At 38.0% G+C, this 21,901-nt stretch overlaps 1 protein-coding gene and 1 pseudogene across 1 annotated transcript in view; one reads left to right on the forward strand and one right to left on the reverse strand.

Annotated features, from left to right (window-relative positions):
• The window catches only part of Znf248 (zinc finger protein 248), an 86,180-nt gene extending 65,072 nt beyond the window's left edge, over nt 1-21,108 (reverse strand). Inside the window, exons 1-2 of the mRNA XM_074079560.1 lie at nt 21,085-21,108; nt 18,938-19,053 (exon numbers count right to left, since the gene is read on the reverse strand). Of these exons, the coding sequence (XP_073935661.1) occupies nt 18,938-18,952 (15 nt within the window). The 5' untranslated portion in view covers nt 18,953-19,053; nt 21,085-21,108. The remainder of the gene's footprint in view (nt 1-18,937; nt 19,054-21,084) is intronic.
• Nucleotides 3,872-5,056, forward strand: LOC109682012 (mitogen-activated protein kinase 6 pseudogene; annotated as a pseudogene).
• Nucleotides 21,109-21,901: the final 793 nt, after the last annotated feature.

The following is a 21,901-nucleotide window of genomic DNA, read 5'->3' on the forward strand; positions in this document are numbered from 1 at the left end:
AGCTAAGCTTATAGCATTCCTTACTTTTTTTTAAAAGAGCATTAAGCAGAAAGCAAACTGATGAACAGTTTACCAAATAGAGAAAATAACTTAGGGGCTCTGAATATGGGCCCAATATAGCCAAAAAGAGAAACACAACATTGTGTTACACACAGAGAGACATTTCATTCTTTTGTAATACATGTAAGCTTTTAAAAAGCAACATTTCTGTGAAATAGATACAGTTACTATTTTCTCAGGGAATAGCAACCCCCCTTGGGCAATTAAGAGATCACCTAAGAGAGTAAGAATAAAGCTGACATATGACTTTTCATATGAAGAACCAATTATCAAAAGACAAAGAAAGTATGCCACAAAGTTCTACATGAAAAAGGTCTTGAGCCTAAGAATGGCATGCTCGGCCAATTTTCTCATTCCAGGATGAGAGAAAAAGGTATTTTAATAAATACAAAAATGTTAAAAGCATAGAAATTATGCACCTATTTTGGACAATAGTCTAGCATATACTTCATAAAAATCAAAACACATGGAAAACCAGATATAAAGATAACATAAGAATAAGAATATATAACAGACTAATAACTTATTTCTGGATTAGACACCATAGGAAGTTGTAGTGATTAAAATGGATTGCTTAAAGAGGCAGTGAGAAGAAACAGACTATTCTGTATGCTAGACAGTACACTGCTCTCTAAGACAGTTATAAATATGTTAACAAAATGCTCACCTCTTATGGAATAGTCACTGAGAGACCATTTTCTGGGTCAGAAAACAAATCTTATAAGAACTGAAATCATACCGAATATCTTCATTGACCACAACAGATTTAAACTACAAATCAATAACAGAAAATTATCTGGAACATGACTAAATATTTGGAAACAAGTGAGTGCTTTGTTTAATGCTATTCAAAATAGTATTATTGAAATTGATTCTGTGCAAAGACCCAGAAAGTAAATAAAGTTAAATCAAAGATATAACAAAACACATGTTAACAATATCAGAAATGAAAAGGGGAACAATTGCTACAGACTCTAGGTACAGTGGCTCACATCTGTAATCCTAGATACTCTGGAAGTGTAGGTAGGGAGAGTTGAGGTTTGATGCTAGCTTGGGAAAAGTGTTAGTGAGACCCCCCTCTCAACAAACAAGCCATGTGTGGTAGCAATACCTGTGGCCCCAGGTAAACAGTATACATAGGTAGGTGGATGGCAGTCTGAGGCCAGCCCAGGGGAAAAAGCACAAGACCCAGTCAGAAAAATAACTAAAGCAAAAAAGGGCTGGGGGTGTGGCTCAGTTGGTAAAGCACTTGCCTAGCAAGTGTGAGGCCCTAAGTTCAAAGTTCAAACTCCAGGACCACCAAAAAAAAAAAAAAAAAAAGCAGAGTTGGCAGGGTCTTGCTTTGTTGCCCTGGTTGGCCTCAAACTTGATCTCAAAGGCTCCTCCTGCCCCATGTGCTGGTAACAGGTGCTTAAAAGCTGCTTTTGCTAAGAAACAGTTACTCCATACTTGGGTCCACAGATTAACTGAAGGCAGGATAAAAGCTAGGCACTCCAGCCTTCAATATGCATCTCTGTCCTTTGATCTGAGCCATTCTCTCTTGCACTCACATTGCAGCCATCTTGGAATCCAGGAAGGACTGGACCACCTGACAGGCATCAATGACTCTTATTGTAATAAGGCCCCAAATGACCAATCCTGAGATACTGAACTGCTAGAGCACCAGTGACTGCCTCCTGCCACCTATGATCACTGGAACACACCTGTGACTGTAACTGTTTAACTATGCTTATCATCAAAAAAAAAAAAGTTAAGTTCACCAAGAGAAGGAAGAATGTGCCTCCATAGAGGAGAGCAGGCCATCTCTGAAAGAACAATCACACATTCCTTTGTGTTTGTTTTATTGGAGTTTAAGGGGAAGTTCACAGAGATTCCTGCCCAAGCACTATCTCATAGATTTTGACAGTTCTACTGTGTCAGATTTCAAAACTCCTACTGTGCACCCATAACCACCTAAGAAAAGGGGTGGGAGTTATTAAAGTATGAGATTATAATTACATGATAATGAAAGAAAGGGCAACTTTTGGTTAATCATAGTGGTTTGGGATGGAACTTGTTTTTCTGATTTTATGGTTGGTGGGTTCCCTTTTTTGGGGGGAGGGAGCAGTAGTGCGGTTTGAACTCAGGGGCCTCATGCTTGCTAGGCAGGTGTTCTACCACTTTGGCCACACCCCCAGCCCTTTTTGATTATAGTATTTTTCAAGTAGGTCTGAGGTCCTGGTGGCCTTGAATCCTGGTTCTTATGCCTTCTGCATAGCTAGGATTACAGCGATGATCCACCATGCCCAGTTTAGTGGTTGAGATGGGAGTCTCATTAACTTTTTGCCAGAGTGAGGCTAGAACTGCAGTCATCCCTATCTCTGCCAGATAAGTATGTGGGATATCAGATGTAAGTCACCACACCCTGCCCTATGCAGTCCTTTCTTTGTATTGTTTTGGTTTTTGAGTCTGGTAACTATCTGTTTGAAAAAAGATCATAAAAGTTTCATTTTAACATAGTTTTTGTTTTTCTAAGGGCCAGAATGTGTCTGATGCTTATACATGCCCATGTAAAGTCAAATCTTTGAAGGTCTGTTCTAGCCAATAATGTCTTTTTTACCAGGCACACCAGGGTCAGCTCTGTCAACTATAATGAGTGTGGTGCCAGGATCTTGGGGCATTCTTAATTTAATATGAACCATACAGTAAATAGGGGAAGGGGTAAAGCAAGGAGGAGCTGAGTGGAGAATTTTCTTAAAACAGATATCTGAGCCTTCATTTTGTTTTTCCTCCCTGCATCTCACTGCTCATATCTATCTGTTACCTAACAGGATTACTCCCTGAGTTAGTCCAGACATTAAACTCACTAGAAAAACAATTTAAATCAACTGTTTTCAGTATGCTATTAAGAGCTGTAGGGTGCTGCTCTGGGGCCCTGCTCTCTTGGCTACCATCAGGCTGGAGAGTGGGCTCTGAAATGCTCCCTTGTCTCCTCTGTCATCCTCCCTCCCCCCACCTGGTAACTTGGCCTCAGCTGATTCCAGCATGGCAGTGCATTCATCAAATTTCATAGTACACACCACCCACCCAGCAGCTCCCAGAGCAATGAAGTATGCCAAAGTTTTGAGTCTGGGCATAAGTGAGATTGTATCAGAGTCAGAGTGAGCTAGAGCCACCTGATCACTAAAAAAAACACATCTGACTACCAACAGCCACCAGGGCTTCCTGTTGAAATACATAACAACAAGGAAGAAAAGAAGCAAAACAGAAACAGTGCTTAGCAGCGCCTTAGAATGATGCTACTCAGGACCAGTCCAACATTGAATGTATCTGTACAGAGGAACATGTCCATAGAAGCCCCCTCTGTGCATATCTATTGAAATTTTTGTTAAATTGCTTAGCAGTGCAACACTGAGAGCATAATATGTCATTTCATCCCATTCAAGCTTCTTGAGTGTTTTCTTTAGGTGTCTGCAGAGTTGTTGCCACTTTCTTGAACTATGACTACTGCAATCTTTATAATTTTCAGTATGAATAGAGATTTTAAGTTTTAAACCTAAGGGAACTCAACAGTCTGGATTGGCACATGCAATGAACCTCAAGAAACCACCTAGCTGTGGAAGCATATTTTTTTCCTTTTGTGGTACTGAGGTTTAAACTCAGGGCCTCATGCTTGCCACGAAAGCACTCTACCACGTGAGCCACTCCACAAGCCCTGGAAGCATAATTACTTTTACCTTTTTGAAAAAACTTTCCTTTTGATGCCAGTTTTCTTCCTTTTTTACACAAGGTCAACAGTTCAAAAGGAAAAGGGAATAGTAAGTGTTTCAACATGGCAGAGAAATTTGAATGTCTCATGAACACTCATGGTTTTGATTTGACCTCTAGGTATACAGACTTAAAACCACTGGGTTGTGGAGGCAATAGCTTGGTCTTTTATACTATAGACAATGACTGTGACAAAAGTGTAGCCATCAAGACAATTATCCTTACTGATCCCCAGAGTGTCAAATATGCTGTCCATGAAATCAAAATTACTAGAATTATTGACCATGATAATATTTTGAAAGGGTCTGGAATTCTCAGTGCTAGTGGAAGGCAGTTAACAGATGATGTGGGCTCTCTCACTGACCTTAACAGTGTTTACACTGTTCAGGAGTACAGACTTGGCTAATGTGCTTCTGGGACCCTTTACTGGAATAGCATGCCAGACTTTTTCATGTATCATCTGTTACGTGGCTCAAGTAAATTCATTTTGCGAATGTACTGTACAGAGATCTCAAACCAGCTAATCTTTTCATTAGTACTGAAGACTTGGTGCTGAAGATAGGTGGCTTTGGTCTTACACAGATCATGGATCTGCATTATTCCCATAAGGGTTGTCTTTCTGAAGATTGGTTACTAAATGGTACAGATCTCCGTACCTTTTACTGTCTCCTATTAACTATACTAAAACCATTGACATGTGGGATGCAGCTTGCATCTTTGCTGAAATGCTGACTGGTAAAGCCCTCTCTTCAGGTACATATGAACTTGAACAGATGCATGTGATTTTAGAATCTATTACTGTTGCAATGAGGAAGATCATCAAGAGTTTATTTTAGAAATGATGTGACTGAGCCACACAAACCTTCAATTCAGCTGCTTCCAGGAATTAGTCAAGAAGGACTGGATTTCCTGGAGCAAATTTTACATTTAGCTCCATGGATTGGTTGACAGGGAAGGAAGTGCTCTCTTGTCCTTGCATGAATATATATTCTTTTCCAGTGGATGAGCCAATTTTAAGTCATCCTTTTCATACTGAAGATGAAATCCATGTGATTTTGCTTAAAGATAAAGCTCATTTTAGTCACTTTTATAACTGGGAAAGGTACCATGACTGTAATTTTTCAGAGCAGGAATAGTCTATACATAATGACTTTGATATTAATGACGTTCAGTTTCACCCAAGAGCTCTGTGTGATATCACTCATGAAGAAGTACAAGTTGATCCTAGAAATATTTGGATGAAGACTGAGAAAAATATCTGAAGGATCCTACTTTTTTTTTTAAGTGACTTGCCCTAAGGTTTATATCAAAAATACAGAGCAGAACTGGTATTCCCATTCTGCTTTGCTGAACTTCAAATTCTTGCTTTAACCATTACTCCACATCTTCGAAGAATGAGAATAAACTTTGAAGTTACACAATTTGAACTCAATACTTGCCACTTTTGGGAACATAGCTCCACCTGTTAAATTTCTAGCATCTTCACTGTCTTACTGGCATTTGGCAAGGATCCTACTTTTGATACCAATTCCTCTGATGAGCTTTGATTACAGTACCCAGACCATATGAAAACAAATACTGTATCAGGAGTATAATCATACTTGTACATACAAAATTAGGTCATCATCATATTTAGATAGACTGGAGAGAGTGAGGTTAACCATTACTATAAATCCAAACTTATTCTTTATCTTTCCGATTATAAAGGCCAAAGCAAGAAAAATCAAGTCAAAATGTGTAAGGCATGGATTAGTTAAAGCCCAGATAGCACAGCAACTAGTTGAAATGGAAGGGGAAACACCTGGAATTTTATTCTGATTCCTTCATTGCAGGAACTATTCAACTTACTCAGGAGACAGAGATCAGGGGGATGGTGGCTTGAGGCCACCTGGGAAAAAGTTAGCAAAACCCCATCTCAAGCCAGGTGTGGTAGTTCATGGTTGTCATCCCTATTATGCAGAGGGCATAGGAAGAAGGATCTTGGTCAGAGGTCAGCTCTAGTCAAAATGTGAGACTTATCTGAAAAAAAAATCCTAAAGTAAAAAAGGCTAGAGGTGTGGCTCAAGTGGTAGAATGCTGGCCTAGCAAGGGCAAGGTCCTAGGTTCATACCCAAGAACAATTAAAAAAATCAGTAAGATATACAAGTTTTAAAATGAGGCCCCAAAAGAAATTATGGATTTCAACAGAAAGAATGACTGAAATTAAAAATTCACTAGAGAAGATCAACATAAGATTTGTGCAAGCAAAAGAAAGAATCTGCAAAACTGAAGATAAAATAATTTGCCCTGGCATTGCAACATTCTAGTGTCAATCAATATCATTCATTACACTAACAAATTAAAAATGAAAAATGACATCATCTCAAAAGATGTGAAAAAGCTTTTGACAAAGTTCAAGATCTGTTCATGATAAAAACAAAGCTACTCTGAACTAACTAGGGAAAGAAAGTGCTATAGTTTGGCTCTTAAGTGTCCTCCAGTCCATGTAGTAAAGGCTTGCTCCCTAGAGCAGTGCTACAGGTTGGTTGGTAGAGCCCTGAGGAGGTGAGTCTAGTGGGAGATCTTTAAATCACTGAGGGTATGCTCTCAAGGGGATTCTGGAACCCTGGCCCTTCTTTCTCTTTTGCATTCTGGCTATAGATGAGTGGTTTTGCCGTACCATGTGCTTCTGCCATGATGTTCTTTGTCACAGGTGTAAATGCAATGGGGCCAACTGATCATGGACTGAAACCTTTGTAACCATAAGCCTAAATAACCCTTTTCTCCTTGTAGGTTAATTATCTCAGGCATTTGTAATAGTGACAGAAAGCCTACTAACACAGAAGGGAACTTCTTTAATCTGACAAAAGCATTTATATAAAATACTTATTATTGAATGACTAAATTCTTTAGGAAAAAGCAAGGAAGTCTACTCTCAGCACTCTTATTTAATGTGATACTAGAAATCATAGCCAGTGCTATAAAGAAAAGAAAGCGCACAAATTAAAAAGAAAAAATAACTCTTTTGTAGAAAATATTCATTTATGTGGACAGCCTCAAAGAATCTTCAAAACAACTTCTGCAACTAATAATTAAAGTTGCAAATTTTTCAAATATCTGTATTTGTATACTGATAAGGACCAAGTAGAAGTCAAAAATTAGAAGAATGCTATTTGCAATAGCAACGAAATTAAGTACTTAGCTGTCAGTGTAAGTGAACATATGCAAAGTCTGTGCAAAAATATGTAATAATGAAGACCTGAGTGAATAAGGAAGACTTTAAACTATGTCAGTTGTTCTGAAATGAATCTGTATATTCAATGTAATTCCAATCAAAATCTGAGAAGCCTTTTTTGTATGAGTCAATAGCTGATTCTAAAATATATGTAGATTTGCATTTCCCCGATGGCTAAAGACATTGAACATTTTTTCATATATTTACTGGCTATTTGTATTTCTTCATCTCAAAAGTGTTCAGCTCACTTGCCCATACACTGATTGAATTATTTGTTATTTTGATATTTAATTTTTTGAGTTCTTCATATATTCTGAATATTAAACCCCAGTCAGATGAATAGCCAGCAGAGATTTTCTCCAACTCTGTAAACTGTCTCTTTCATTGCTTGCTGTATAGAAGAAGCTTTTTATTTATTTATTTATTTTGCGGTATCAGGGTTTGAACTCAGGGCCTCACACTTGCTAGGCAGTTGCTCTACCACTGAGTCACACCCCAGCCAGAAGCTTCTTAGTTTGAGGCAATCTCATTTGTCAATTCTTCTCATCATTTCCTGAGCTAGTGTAGTCCTATTCAGAAAGACATTGCTTCTGTCTATATCTTGAAGATTTTTCCCTGTTTTCCTCTAGTAGCTTTAAAGTTTCAAGCCTTACATTAGTAGAGGGGAAGACATGACAGTAGAAGGGGGACTACTAGGGAATAAGAAGGGGACCAGTTGGAGAGGCATAAGTGGGGGTAATGAGTACAAATATGATCAAAGTACCTTATATACATTCATGAAAAATGTCATAATGAAACTATTTGTATAATTAATATGCACTAATAAAACAATAAACTAATCATGTTAGCAACCTGAGAAAATAAAGTATAATCAAATAATGTAAAATTTTTCTAATTCTCTTACATGTGAGAACTAGATGTAAGATGAAAGTTCTTATGGCTCATATCATTTGGCTTCTAAATCTTATAAAATCAGAAGTAAATATACTCATTTGAACATCTGAGGAATCATCTCACTTCTAAAATACTGACAGACTGATTTATTTCAAACTTGTGTTCTTTTACTTTAAATACAAAGAAATTATATTTTAAACACAGGAAGAAGTGATATTAGAAGTTTCCTTCACTATGACATTATTCTGCAACATTACAATAAGCAATTCAAAATGTGTAATGTATAATCTATTACCACTTTTCAAGCTGGCTCGTTTTAAATTAACATTTTGAGGCATTTTCACATGCAGGCTTTTAAAGTTATTCTTTTTCTCCTGCTCTGGCCTGCTTCTCCTCTCACCTCCATCCTCTGTCTAAAAATTGAGAACTTTTATAAAATCTCAGTGTCTGTGATGAGACTGGATTTATGTATGATTGACATTATATCACTGGTGAGGTCAACCCTGCTCACTTTGTTAGGGTAGTATTTGCTATCGTCTCCACTTTGAGGTAGACTAATTTTCTTTTCCTAGTCTTTGAAAGTAAATCAAACAAGTTCCACCTTCCAAAGGGTATTTATCTATCTAGCTAGCTAGCTAGCTATCTAATCTAGCTAATCTTATTTAGAATTCTTCATAAAGAATTATTTCTTCTCCCTACTTACTTATTTAATGATTTATTTGTATTAATATTACATCATGTATTTATTTTATGTTTTGAATTAGAATTTTAAAAAACAAAAAAGTAGAATTCAATACTATGTTATTTGTTTTATTGCTCAAATTGTTCCAGCTTTGCCAATGAGCTGTTCTTTCAGGTTGGGTCCTGTACCCATTTAACAGCATTCCAGCCATTTTGTTTTTCATCATTTCCTTATTCTGACATTGCAAAATTCTCTGGGTTTATTTTGTATGCCTCAGTTGTAAAATCAGCCAATTCTCCAAGGAATTTAGTTCCTTTTATTGGAAAATGGTATTAGAAATCAGGATGTAGGTGTTATATTCATTGCTCCTGGAGTGTCAATACTCCTAGGCCTTCTCAGCATGTCAATAAATACATGCATGTATATTGACTTATTTATACACACAAATTCATAATTATTGTCATATCTACATTCATAAGCTAATATATTAAATTATGTATATAGAGAGATAAATAATATTCAATTGCATGATGTACCTCATTTATTTATCCAATCACTGGTTGAAAGGAGCTATTGCAAATATTTTCGTATATAGATTTTACTTCCCTAGGGTAAAATAGGAGTGTGTTTACTGGATTATATGTTAAGTGTTATATTTACATACACACACACACACACACACACACACTCAATAAATGCCAATGGACATATGGAAATCTCTCTATATATTAAAAAACCCTAAAATTGACCTAAGCCAGTAAATTATACTTTATATAAATATGACCTAAAATGAATCACAGACCTAAATAAAAAGTGTAAAATTATAAAATTTTTAGAAGATAGGAAAAGTCTGTTACCTTTGTAAAGCAAATGCTTTTTAAGACAAGACATCAAAAAAAACTTAAAAAAATTTTAGAGTTCATCAAAAGATGAAAGTGTCTCTGCAAAGGCACTGTTAAGTAAATGAAAATAAACCCACAAATAGTAAGAAAATATTTTAAAATTACAAATCTAAAAAGACACATACGTATCCAGGACCTACAAAGAACTCTCAAAACTCAACAATAAGAAATGTCATTTGGGAAATGCAAATTAAAACATAATGAGATACCACTACACATCTATCAGCATGACTTAAAAACAAACGAATAACACCAAGCACTAATAAGTGATATGAAGCAAATGGAATGCTGACACATTAGAGAAGGAATACAAAATAGTATAGCTGTTCTGGGAAACAGTTTGGCAGGTTCTTACAAAATTAAACATATAATTACCATATAACCCATCAAGTCTACTCCTGTGTATTTACTTAAGAAAAGTGAAACCCTATGTTCACACAAAAATCGTTACACAAATATTTGTAACAACTCTTCTCATAAACTGGATAAAACTAGTTTATAGTGTTTTCCAACTAGTGACTGTATAAACAGGGTACATTCATTTTACTTAACAATAAAAAAGAAATGTTAATGATACTTGCAGCAACATGCATCTCAATGTTAAATGAAAGAAGGCAGTCCCCCCAAATTATATACCATGTAACTCAATGTATATGACAGGAAAAGACAAACATTATAGGGATGATAAATAAATAGATCAGTGATTGCCATGAACTGGCGGTAGGAGGGCTACAGAGAGGGAGGTAAGAGAATTTTGAGATAAGAAACTGCTCTGTTGCTTGATTCTGGTGATGATTATTTTACATGCTTTTATACATATATCAAAACTCACCATACCAGGGACGGTGGCATAAACCTTCAATTCCTGCACTTGGAGACTGAGGCAGGAAGACAGAGAGTTCAAGGCCAGCCTGGGCTACACAGTGAAACCCTGTCTCAAAAAAAAAAAAAGAACAAACAATACCAACCAACCCCCACTGCAATACACATCTCAAAAGACTGAATTTTGCTGTAAGTTAAAAAAATACAACACAAAACACAAAACAAAACACTTTATACCCACTAGAATAGCTATTACTAAAAATGGAAATAAAATAACAATGTTGGTGAAGAATTTGGAACCCTGGAGAATTTGGAACGCTGGGCATTGTTGGTTGAAATATAAAATGATACAGCCACTGTGGAAAACTATATGGAGGTTCCTCAAAATATTAAATGTAGGACTACCATATGATCCAGCAATTCCATTTCTGACAGCAGGGACTCAAACAGATATTTCTATTATACACCTGTGTGCAAAGCAGCATTATTCGTAATAGCCAAAAGGCAAAGGTAATACAAAGTGTCTATCGATGGATGAGTGGCTAAACATAAAGTGGTATATGCAAACAATGTAAACTACTCAGCCTTAAATAGGAAGGAAATTCTGACATATGCTGGAACATGGATGAACTTGGAGGCATTTAAGCCAGTCGGAGAAAAATAAGTACTGCATAATTACTTTTACTTGAGATACCTAGTCAAATTCACAGAAACAGAAAATAGAGTAGTGACTGCCAGGGGTTGGGAGAAAAGGGGAACAAAAAGCTGTTTAATGGGTACAGGACTTCAGTTTCGCAAGATGGTGATGTTGATTACATAACTATGAATACACTTAAAAAGCCAGAAATAGTAAGGATTATGTATATTTTACCACAATTTAATCAAATAAAAATGAAAAACAAGCCCCCCTCAAAATATACTAAATATAGCTGTTAAGGAAGCATTTTGAAATGGTAGGAGTTACCAGGATTTGAGGGATCAAGATCTTGGAAGGAAGGAAAACCCATGAGATGAGTCCCACATCACTGCTTTTAGGGCATTTGGAAATTTCATAGCCAGGGCAAAGACACAGAGCAGAAAGGAGACAAGAGCTAGCATCTCTAAAATGAAGATAAAAAACTAGTTCTGACTAGAATGTAGAAAACCAAAAGATAAAATCAATCTCACCCTAACAGAACAAGCCCTTAACCTAGGAAATCATAAGGTTTCTAAAGTCTGTCAGAGAACTGAGAATCCACAGATGAACAAAGGCAAAATTTTACAAGATCTGAATACTTCAGAAGAGAAAACAAGTACTTTTGGTTCTGGGGGCAAGTTTGGGACACTGAAATTTTAACAAACTTCTAATGTCTGCTTGTAGGGCTTGTGTGATATATTAGAATCTCTGAGTACCAGTCTCAAAGCAAGTTGCTACGGACTTTATAAGTTAATTGCAAGTTAATATGGACTGTCTTTGGATACTCTCTAGTGATTAAGTAGGAGTTACATACTCAAAAGGTCCCCAACAGAGCCTCATATCCGCAGAAGGATTTTACTTCCCATCAAATATCTCAAAGTGACTGTTTATTCTAAGTGAGGAAGCAGTTTCTGGAACCAAATAGGAAGCTCCATAATAGATTTATGCTCTAAAATACAAACACCCACCACTTTTCCCCAAAGGGACTTCCCTGGGTAGGGACGCACTCCAAAGTCTGGAAGTTGGGTACCATGGTGGGATGTCTCACATGGTGGAAGCTCTACAAGACCGGAACTCCTCAGCAATCAAAGTGAAGCTTGGGGCAAGGGTATACAGCTGTTCAGTGGAGCCTTGGTACTCACAATATAACCGGGACTACAAAAGGAAAAATTTGGCTGTAGCCGTCTTGTGTTGCTGGTCAGTTTTCTGTGCTTGTTCAGGAATTCTAACATTTTGGGGGTGTTTCCCCCCTCCACTTTTCTTTCTCCTCATGCTGGGGGGGGTGCCCAAGGCAAACACTTTTTCCCCCAATTAAATTAAGTAATCTTAATTTAAGTAATCTTCTCCCTGCTTACCTCTCTGACCTCAGGAAACCTCTGCAAACAAGACGCACAACTTCAGAGACGTGGTGCCAGTAAACAAGCAGTAAGAACCAAAGCCACCATCTGGTCTGGGGCATGCACACCATGACATACCCAGAACTGAGCTCCTGAGTGTCCCCTTAAAAACCAGACATTCTCTGTCAGGTGTGACTATAGAGCTCTGAGACTGAATCTCACTTACTCTTCTTTGGCAAATAATAAACTTTATTTTCTTTTCCTCAAAAGGAAAAGCATTGTGAGGCCAGGGGAACAAACTTTCAGTAACAACAAAACCTAAGCCCTGCTGAAGAGAAAGCCTTGAGCTTGCTCTCAAACCATTTGAAATCAGTGAACTCAAACCAGAGTCCTGGTTCAGCTTAAGTATATATTAGCCTGATTTAGCAACTAGACAGAAGGGTTGTACTATTTTCTAGTGTATTATTTTACCACATTCTCCATTGTTTTTTTAAGCAATTTTTTAAGATTTAATAACAAATTATAAGACATACAAAGAAGTAGAAAATTTTGATTCACACTGAAAAACAGACAAATAACCTAGATGTTGGGATTAGTCAATAAGAATTTAAAGTAATTATTATAAAAGTATTAACTGATCTAGTGAAAAAAGAATCCTACAAAATATAAAGGATGGAGAGTCTTACCAGAGAAAGAAAAATAAAAAAGAATTTTTAGAAGTAAAACCTACAATATCAGAAGTGAATTTTGTGGGCTTATGAAGACATAGCAGAAGAACAGAAACATGACTTGAAAAAAAAACAGTTAAATAGGAATTATCCCCCCCAAACCAAAAATATTCCTCCAAAATGAAATAGAGAATTTGAGGCATTTAGAGCAATATGTATGTACTTAGATCAACATCTGTGTAATTGGAATCATAGAGAGATAAAAAAGAGATGAAGCAAAGAAAATGATTCAAGAGTGAGTGCCCAAGTATTTTCTAAAGTGATAAAAGGCAGCAACCTACTGATATTTATTGTCCTCCCAGAAGGATAACGTTTACAAAACCATACTTAAACCTATCACAATCTTAACAAAACTAACAATAAAGTAAACATCTTAATCACAACCAGAGGAAAATACACATTATGTTCAGGAAAGTAACAGTAAAATAAAAACTGTCGCCTTATCAGAAACAACATTTAAAAAAATACAGAAACAGAGAAAACTTTTGGGGATGAGGGTTTTGGGGGGCTTGAACCCAGACCTCATGCATGCTAGATAAGCATTCTACCACTGAGCCAAAGCCCCAAAGAAAGCTCTTGACATTCAACAAATACATCCTTTAAAAGAGTCAAGCTGAATGAATTTGTCACTGCTGTCCTAAACACATGAAAAGATAGGACAAGCTGTTTAGACTTAAGAGAAAAGGCATCAGAGAGATAGCCCAGATGTGTAGAAAGGAATAAAAATAGCACCTAAAAGATAAATATGTTCATAAACATTAAAAAAACTATTTTATTGGGCTGAGTGTGGCTCAGTGGTAGAGCTCTTGCTAGCGTGTTTCATCCCTAGCACTGCAAAAACAAACAAAACAAAATCTATCATACACACACATAATTTATTAAAAAAGATGAATAACTGCTTAAATAAATAAAAAATCCAAGTATTTAGGGTTAAAAATACATGTGAAATGAAAAGTAAACAAAAACCACCCACAAGCATGGGAAGGGTACAAATAGAATTCTATTATTGAAAGTTATTACATAGTTCACGAATAAACAGTATATTATTTGAAGATACTGATATATTAATCATACATATTTATAATCTCCAGGTTAATCAATAAACAAAATAACACAAAAAGTAGAGCCTGAAAGTCAGAAAAGGAGATAAAATATAATACTCAAAACACAAATACTCAACTCAAAATAAGTACAAGTAAATTTCATTAGGATAAAGAGAAATTCATACGTAAATGCACTAGAATAAAAGACATGGTCAATGTAGCCTAAAACAAACTCTTTAACATCTGAAAAACTGACATACAAAGTTTCAACAGCATCAGTAATAAGAAGACAGTGAATACTCTTTGGTGTTTTTAAAGAACTGCCAAGCAAAAATTCTGTACATAGTGAAAATATACAGTGTATTTATGACTTAAAAAAGCAGAGGTTTCTACTAGCAAACCTTCTCTAAAACAAACAAAACTAAAATAGTAACTACTATATAAAGGATGTTTTCAAACAACAAAGTTATATCAATAGAAGTTGAGAGGCACAAGAAGGATGGGGAGGGGGGCAGAACTGGGGTTTGAACTCAGGGCCTCATGCTTACTACGCAGGTACTCTACCACTTGAGCCATATCCCCAGTCCTTTCTTGTTCTAGCTATTTTTCAAGTAGGGTCTCAAGTTTTTTCCCAGGCAGGCCTGGATGGGGATCCTCCTACTTACAATCTCCCAGGTATCTGGAATCACAGGCACACACCACAACTCCTACCTTATTGACCAAGATAGGGTCTCACTAACTTTTTGCCTGGGCTGGCTTGAACCATGATCCTTCTGATCTCTGTTCCCCACTCCTTAGTTGGGATTACAAGTGTAAGCTACTGTGTTCAGTACAAGAAAGAACCTTCAAAGATCTCCTCTGAACAAACAAAAAATTCTGGGACCTGCCTACTCCTGGGGAAATACCCAAAGGAACGCAACACAGGTTACTCCAGAGGCACCTGCACACCCATGTTTATTGCAGCACTATTCACAATAGCCAAGTTATGCAAACAGCCAAGATGCCCCACTACTGACGAATGGATCAAGAAAATGTGGTACTTGTACACAATGGAATTTTACTCAGCCATGAAGAAGAATGAAATCTTATCATTTGCAGGTAAATGGATGAAACTGGAGAACATCATTCTGAGCAAGGTCAGCCAGGCTCAGAAGACCAAAAATCATGTGTTCTCCCTCATATGCGGACATTAGATCTAGGGCAAATGCAGCAATGTGATTGGACTTGGATCACATGACAAGGGGAGAGCACATATGGGACATAATGGGAATAGGTAGAAAACCCAAAACATGAAAGCATTTGATGTCCCCACTCCAGAGGAGCTAATACAGAAACCTTAAAATGACAGAGGTTATCATGAGCAGGGGATCAGTAACCAGTGTAAAGATCATTGAGTTAGAGTTGAGTCAACATGGGTCATAACACACGGGTACATGAAAGCAATAGTAGGAATCTCTCTATATAACTATCCTTAACTCAACTAGCAAAAATGCTTTGTCTTCCTTATTATGCTTATGTCATTTCTTCAACAAAATTAGTGATAAGGACAGAACAGGACCTGCCTGGAACTGAGGGGGGGATGGGGGAAGGGAGGGGGGGAGGGGGGAAAGGGGACAGGGTGGAGAAATGACCCAAACAACGTATGCACATGTGAATAAATGAAAAAGAAATTTCTGGGATCTGCATAAAATAAAAATTTCCAGTAGTTGTAAATGACAACTGCACTCAAAATTACTTCAAAATCCAAAAATGCAGAAGTGAGTACAGTAACATAAGCTGGAGGTTCCAGCTATTCAGGAGGCTGAAGCAGAAGAATCACGTGAGCTCAAGAGTGAGACACAGCCTGTGGAATATAGTGATAGCCTATCTCAAAAGCACAAAACAAAAAAGTTCAGTAGACTATCCATTGAGCAATTAATTACAGATCATAAGGTTGGGAAAACATCATGTGTACTCCCTAGTGAATTTTGGATAAGGAGTTCACATAAAAGATTAAAAAGATTCTGCTTCAATAGATTGTTTAACAGGTTAAGTTCAAATTCACTCCTTTCTTTCTCCTTCCTTCTGGAGTCTGTTTTTTTCTACCAAGAAACCAAAAGGCTGTGATTGAATTAATAACGAAGTCCACATTGAAAGCTTGTGATATGGTGGTGGTAACATTGCAAAAGGTCCCTGTGAGAATTATATGAGATGACTATAGTAAGTGCTTATCAGAGGCCTGGGCATGTCATTAATCGCCAATTATGCTGTTTTGTTTATTTAAAACATTAAATTTAAACACTGGAGGCTTGCTTCAATAGGTAGAGTGCCTGCCTAAAAAGCAGGAGACCCTGAGTTGGCCCAGTGCTGTCAAAAAAAATAAATTTAAAGAAGCAATAAAATAGGTACAGAACTCAGTATTCATTTTTCTCTGGGTAATGGTGGGGATGAGATCAAGGGAAGTAGGTAATTTAAAAGTAATTTTCAGCTGGGCACTGGTTGCTCACACCTGTAATCTTAGCTACTCGTGAGGCAGTAATCAGAAGAATTGAGGTTCAAGGCCAGCCTGGGCAAAAAACACTAGCTGGTATAGTGGTACATGCCTGCCATCTCAGCTTCTGTGGGAAGCATAAATGGGTGGATCACAGTGCAGGTCAATTTGAGCAAAAAATGAGACCCTATCTCAAAAATAACCAGAGCAAAAAGGGCTGCAGGCATGGCTGAAGTAGTAGATCACCTGCCTAATAAGCATGAAGCCCTGTGTTCAAACCTCAGGAAGGTCTATTAAAAAAAAGGTAAATTTCATTTCTTAAGCCCTTTAGGGGATACAATTTTGTTTATTTAACTAATATTCCCAAGATTGTACATATACATTATGTACAGTCTTCTGTATAAAGGATGACATTTAAATTTTTAAAGGAACAGGTAAAATCAAAATTCAAAGTTCTACAGTCTTCAAAGCCCTACCTCTTCTAGCCCCTCTACTTCTCTATCTTACCTCTTACTGTTCTCTCCCTAGCTCACTTTTTTGTACCTTGAGCATTTCTGCAACATGCCTCCAAGTGATTGTTTTTCATGTTCCTCCTACCTAGAGTCATCTTCCCTTTCATTTTTTTTTTTGCAGTTCTGGAATTTGAACTCAAGGCCTACACCTTGAGCTACACAATGAGCCTTTTTATGATGGGTTTTTCAAGATAGGGTTTCACGAACTATTTTCCCAGGCTGGCTTCGAACCACAGTCCTCCAATCTCTGCCTCCTGAATAGCTAGGATTACAGGCATAAGTCACCAGCGCCCATCAAAGGTTATATTTTTTTGTCTTTTATTGGCAGCTGCGAGGTTTGAACTCAGGGCCTCACATTTGAAAGGCAGGTGCTCTTACTGCTTGAGCCATTCCACTAGTCCTCTTTAATTTCTAATTAGTGCCTTCTCTTATTTAATCAGGGTTTTCCTCAAACATTACCAAATAGAATTCCCTATTGAACCTGTAACCTGTTTTTCACTGCTTTGTATTGCTCTGCCCTCTCAAATTACTTGAGGTTGCCTTTGTGCATGTATCTCAGAAATATTACTAAAATATTGATGTATTTTCTATTTTAAAAATCATATTTGTTAGTATCATCACCAATCTTACCAGGAAAGTCTTTAAGTAACAGGAAGTCATCAAGTTCATATTGGAAAGCACAAACTTTCCAAAATTCTAATTTTCACCTTAATGATTTGGTTTTTCAATACTGGGGTTTGGATTTAGTGCCTCAAGCTTGTTAGGCAAGTGCTCTACCACTTGATCCACACTCCAGTTCTGAAATTTTAACATTGGCAAAAATACTGACAGTTGTTTTCCTGTAAGTGACGGGCTCACTTCATTCACTTTTGAGAAAATGTGTTAAAGGCCCAAGTCTGTTAAATACTCATACCTTGTCTGCCAGTTGTTCTTTCAAGGAAAAAAGGGACCTGTGAAAAATCACCGAAGTGTATGCACAACAATTGCACAACCAATCATCATAGTTCAGGATGCAACAGAAGGGTTTTATATGAACTTCCCATTTTTGTCACACAGAATATTAAAAAAATATGCACTTGAGGTCAATATTTAACAAAATTCATCATTTTTTACTGTTTTCTTAAGGATATCCTTAAGTAAATTGTTTGGCTTTTTTTTTTTTTTTTACTGTGAATCCCTTGGAAGAATACATGATTACTTTAGTGTCATAGTCTCTTTTTTTCCCCCAATTCCTTCACTTTCATGCATTATTGAAAGTTGAATATGAGTCAAAGTCAGGCCTTGGTAAGCAGGTTGTGTCACTAAAGAATCACTTTTAGTTCAGAGCAGACTATTGTCCCATTTAGTATGATACAAATCCTTTATGGACGGGCATCTGATATGAAACTTGAGCAAGAAAATATAGCAGAACTGTATTCCCTCCCATGACTGTAAATCTCATATTAAATGATTTATGGTTACTGCTACTAAACTTTCTCAGTCTTTGCTCTGCCTCTCCCTCCTGCCACCACTATTGAATTAATGCATACTAAACAGGCAGCAATTTGATCTACCATAGCTTTCAAACCATCAGTGCAAAATACAATTTTCATAGTAGTACTATGAGTTTTGATCTTACAGACTCCCTGAGATGGGTCTTGAGGATCTAGGGCTTGACAGATCACACTTTGAAAGCTGCTGTTTTATTCAAACAGTATTTTTCCCTGAAGGTGATTTTAAACTGTCTCTACTTTTCTAGTTTAATATATGGGTTCTCTTTCAAAAACTCATTACACACACACACACACACACACACACACACACACATACACACACGGTGAAACAAAGTGAGGGTTAAGTAAATGACTCACCTTGAACTTGTTCATTTTCTGATGCTCTTGGGGAAGGGTAGAAACTGTGAAGCCAGAGCAGGAAAAGTTGGAAGAGAGAAGTCTAAGAGACCATATCTTGCAGCAACAGCAATCACCTGTGAGAAATTTCCATACAACATTTTAGTAAAATATAAACCTCTAGGGAAATGTTCTTTTGACCCATGAGAAGTAATAAAAGGACAGTGATGAAGTAGTACCCATCTTCCATTGATGACTCTGACATAATCTTGATGAACTTGAGATATTTTTAAGTGAATCTAAACATTTTTCTATTGACTGTTTTGAAAATTGTGTCTGTTCACTGAATAACACGAATGAAAACCTGAATACTGAGTAATAGCAGGTTAATTAAATAGGGTGTGTAAAATATCCAAACACATAACCCTGTGTCTGGCATTACAATGTGGAATTGATACATTTATTGATACATGAAAGTTGTTTAAGTTACATGTCACAATAATTTTTCTGGTTAATAGTATAAGCTCCACAAAGTTGGAAAGTCAAAAGTTTTGAAAAGTGAAAGATTTCTTCTCTCTTAAGCACATTTTCTCAAATAACACTTCTCCAAGTACCTTGTTTTCACTTATAGTGAATCTAGAGACTTTTGTTCTACCAATTGGCTTTGCTTGTTAGTGTGGTGACTTAGTTTCAATGTTTTACCTTTAAAATTAGGAGGAATTATATAGCCTTGAACAATCCTTCATGCACCACCAAGTCTTCACCCAGTACCACAAATCCAGACCCTGAAATGAGTTCTGTCCCCTTAAAACTTAGGCTGGGTCTGTCCAGTCTGTGATGAACTGTCTGACATGGTCCCTAGATGTGCTGATATTGACAAAACTGTAGTTTCTAAAAGAAAAGTTTGGCACCATCATCCCCAAACAGGCACTTCATGTATGTAGCAAAAGACAACTAGATGTTAGAATCCTGAGATTCTTTTCACAAGCAGTAGAATCCACCTCCAACCAGCCTGGTGCTTACAAAATGACCACCAGCCAATCAGAGGCATTATGATATCATAATATCCTTCATAATAGGAAGCATGGGTAAATCACAATTTTCATCTTTCAAAAAATGTTAGGGCTGAGGGCATGTAGTTCTTTCTTGCCTAGCAAGTGCTAGTCCCCTAGCTCAAACCTCAGTACAGGGGTGGAGGGAGGAAAAAAAAACCAACTCCGTCCCATTTCCCCTCTGTAGAAATTAGCCTTTGGCCTGGGTAGGCCGCCCAGCTTCTCAGTAAAACATAGAGTTGAAAGACCAACCGTGGTTTCACTCTACCATTCAACAGTCCACTGAGAAGAGGCAGGCTGAGAATACAAGTAGGGACTTAATTAACCTTTTCACCCAAGGGTTCCCAGGGAGTCTCAAGAATTTTTGGAAATAGAACACTATACGGTAAGATTAGGTTCAGTATACCTCACAGCTAGGTCCTGGTGGTGCTCAGGCACAAATGCACGCTAAACATAAACCACGGCTGGATTTTGATGAAGGAAAGAGCATGAACTACAAAGTAAAACCATTCGCAATTTAAATTGCACCCGCTAATATTGGGCAACCCACATGACCTCTCTGAACCCGTCCTACCATTACTTACTAAAATGGAGGTGGAGAAATGGTGGCGTGAAACCAGTCAAAGTATGGTGATGAATAAATAAGCCAATAATGAAAACAGCATGCTGTAATAATGAACGCAGCTCACCTTTATTGATTCCTTATCATACTATACACCTGGTACCCTACTCAATACCGCAAACAGCCCTCGGGGTGACTCCCACCGTCTCTCAGGTGACATCTGAGCCGCCCTGACATTAATCCGAGATTAGCCCAGCTGCAGACGCCGGGACGCCGTGACTCGAGCTCCAGGTCACCCGGGGCCTGGCCTCGGGCCGCCCCCTCAGGTCGCCAAAACGCAGGTCCTGGGAAGAAAGGGCCAGGGCGACCTCAGGCCGAGGCAGGGCGCTCGCTGGAGGCGGCGGCCTCAGGCTCTCGGCCTGGGCAGTGTGACCGAGCCCTCCCGCCTGCCCGTCCGTCAGTCCGTCCGCCCGCATTGGCCTCACACACCTGCGGGGGCTCCGCCTCTGCGCTGCCCCGAGCCCAGGCCCCGCCCTCAGCCGCCCAGCGGACACCTGGAGGCCCTGCGGTCCTCAGCCCCCTGCGGCCTAGGACAAAGGCGCCACGACAGACAGGCAGAGCACTGCACATGCGTGGAACGCTACCAGCCCACGCCGGAGGTACGCTTCCCAGAAGCCTCCGCGAGGACTCCACGCGAGCGGCGTCAGGAGGTGTGGCGCCCTCCAAGGGCGTGGTGATTGCTGCTCGGGTGTCCTGGAGTTTGGTCCTTTCCTTACCGAGAAGATAGTTGAGTACATCGGGCTACCAGCACCCCGGCTCCGATGACAGAAAACTGGGGCGGCGCGATGAGTACTGACGGGTAATTTAGTAAACGACTTGGAACAAAGTCCAGTAATACACCCAAAGAATGACTTTATCTCAAGAGTGCTAGCTTTCAAAATTGAGCAAATGATAGAGATGTGTACTAAATCAGAAAATATGTACAATATAGGTCAAGTCAGAAAGGTAAACAGCAAGAGCCACACATACCACTTCCCAAACCCCCCCCCAAAAAAAATTAGATGTGTATTCTCGGATTTTTACACAACTTTTATCCAACTAATACAGAATATAATGCTATGCTTTCACTAAGGAAGATATACTGAACATGTAAAACAAATGATATATTTCTCAGTCTCTTAATCAGTTTACCCTATGCCAATTATAAAAATGAGTTTTCATTCAAAATAGCTACAGAAATAATACATCGCAATAAATTTAAAGCACGTAGACCCATATAAAATCTATACATGTAAATAAACGTGTGTATCAACACATACATGTATGAACACATACCACCTTTCTGGATGACACAATAAGGGAAATAAGTAA

The sequence above is a fragment of the Castor canadensis genome, chromosome 7, assembly GCF_047511655.1.
Source record: "Castor canadensis chromosome 7, mCasCan1.hap1v2, whole genome shotgun sequence".
In the NCBI taxonomy this organism is placed as follows: Eukaryota; Metazoa; Chordata; class Mammalia; order Rodentia; family Castoridae; genus Castor; species Castor canadensis.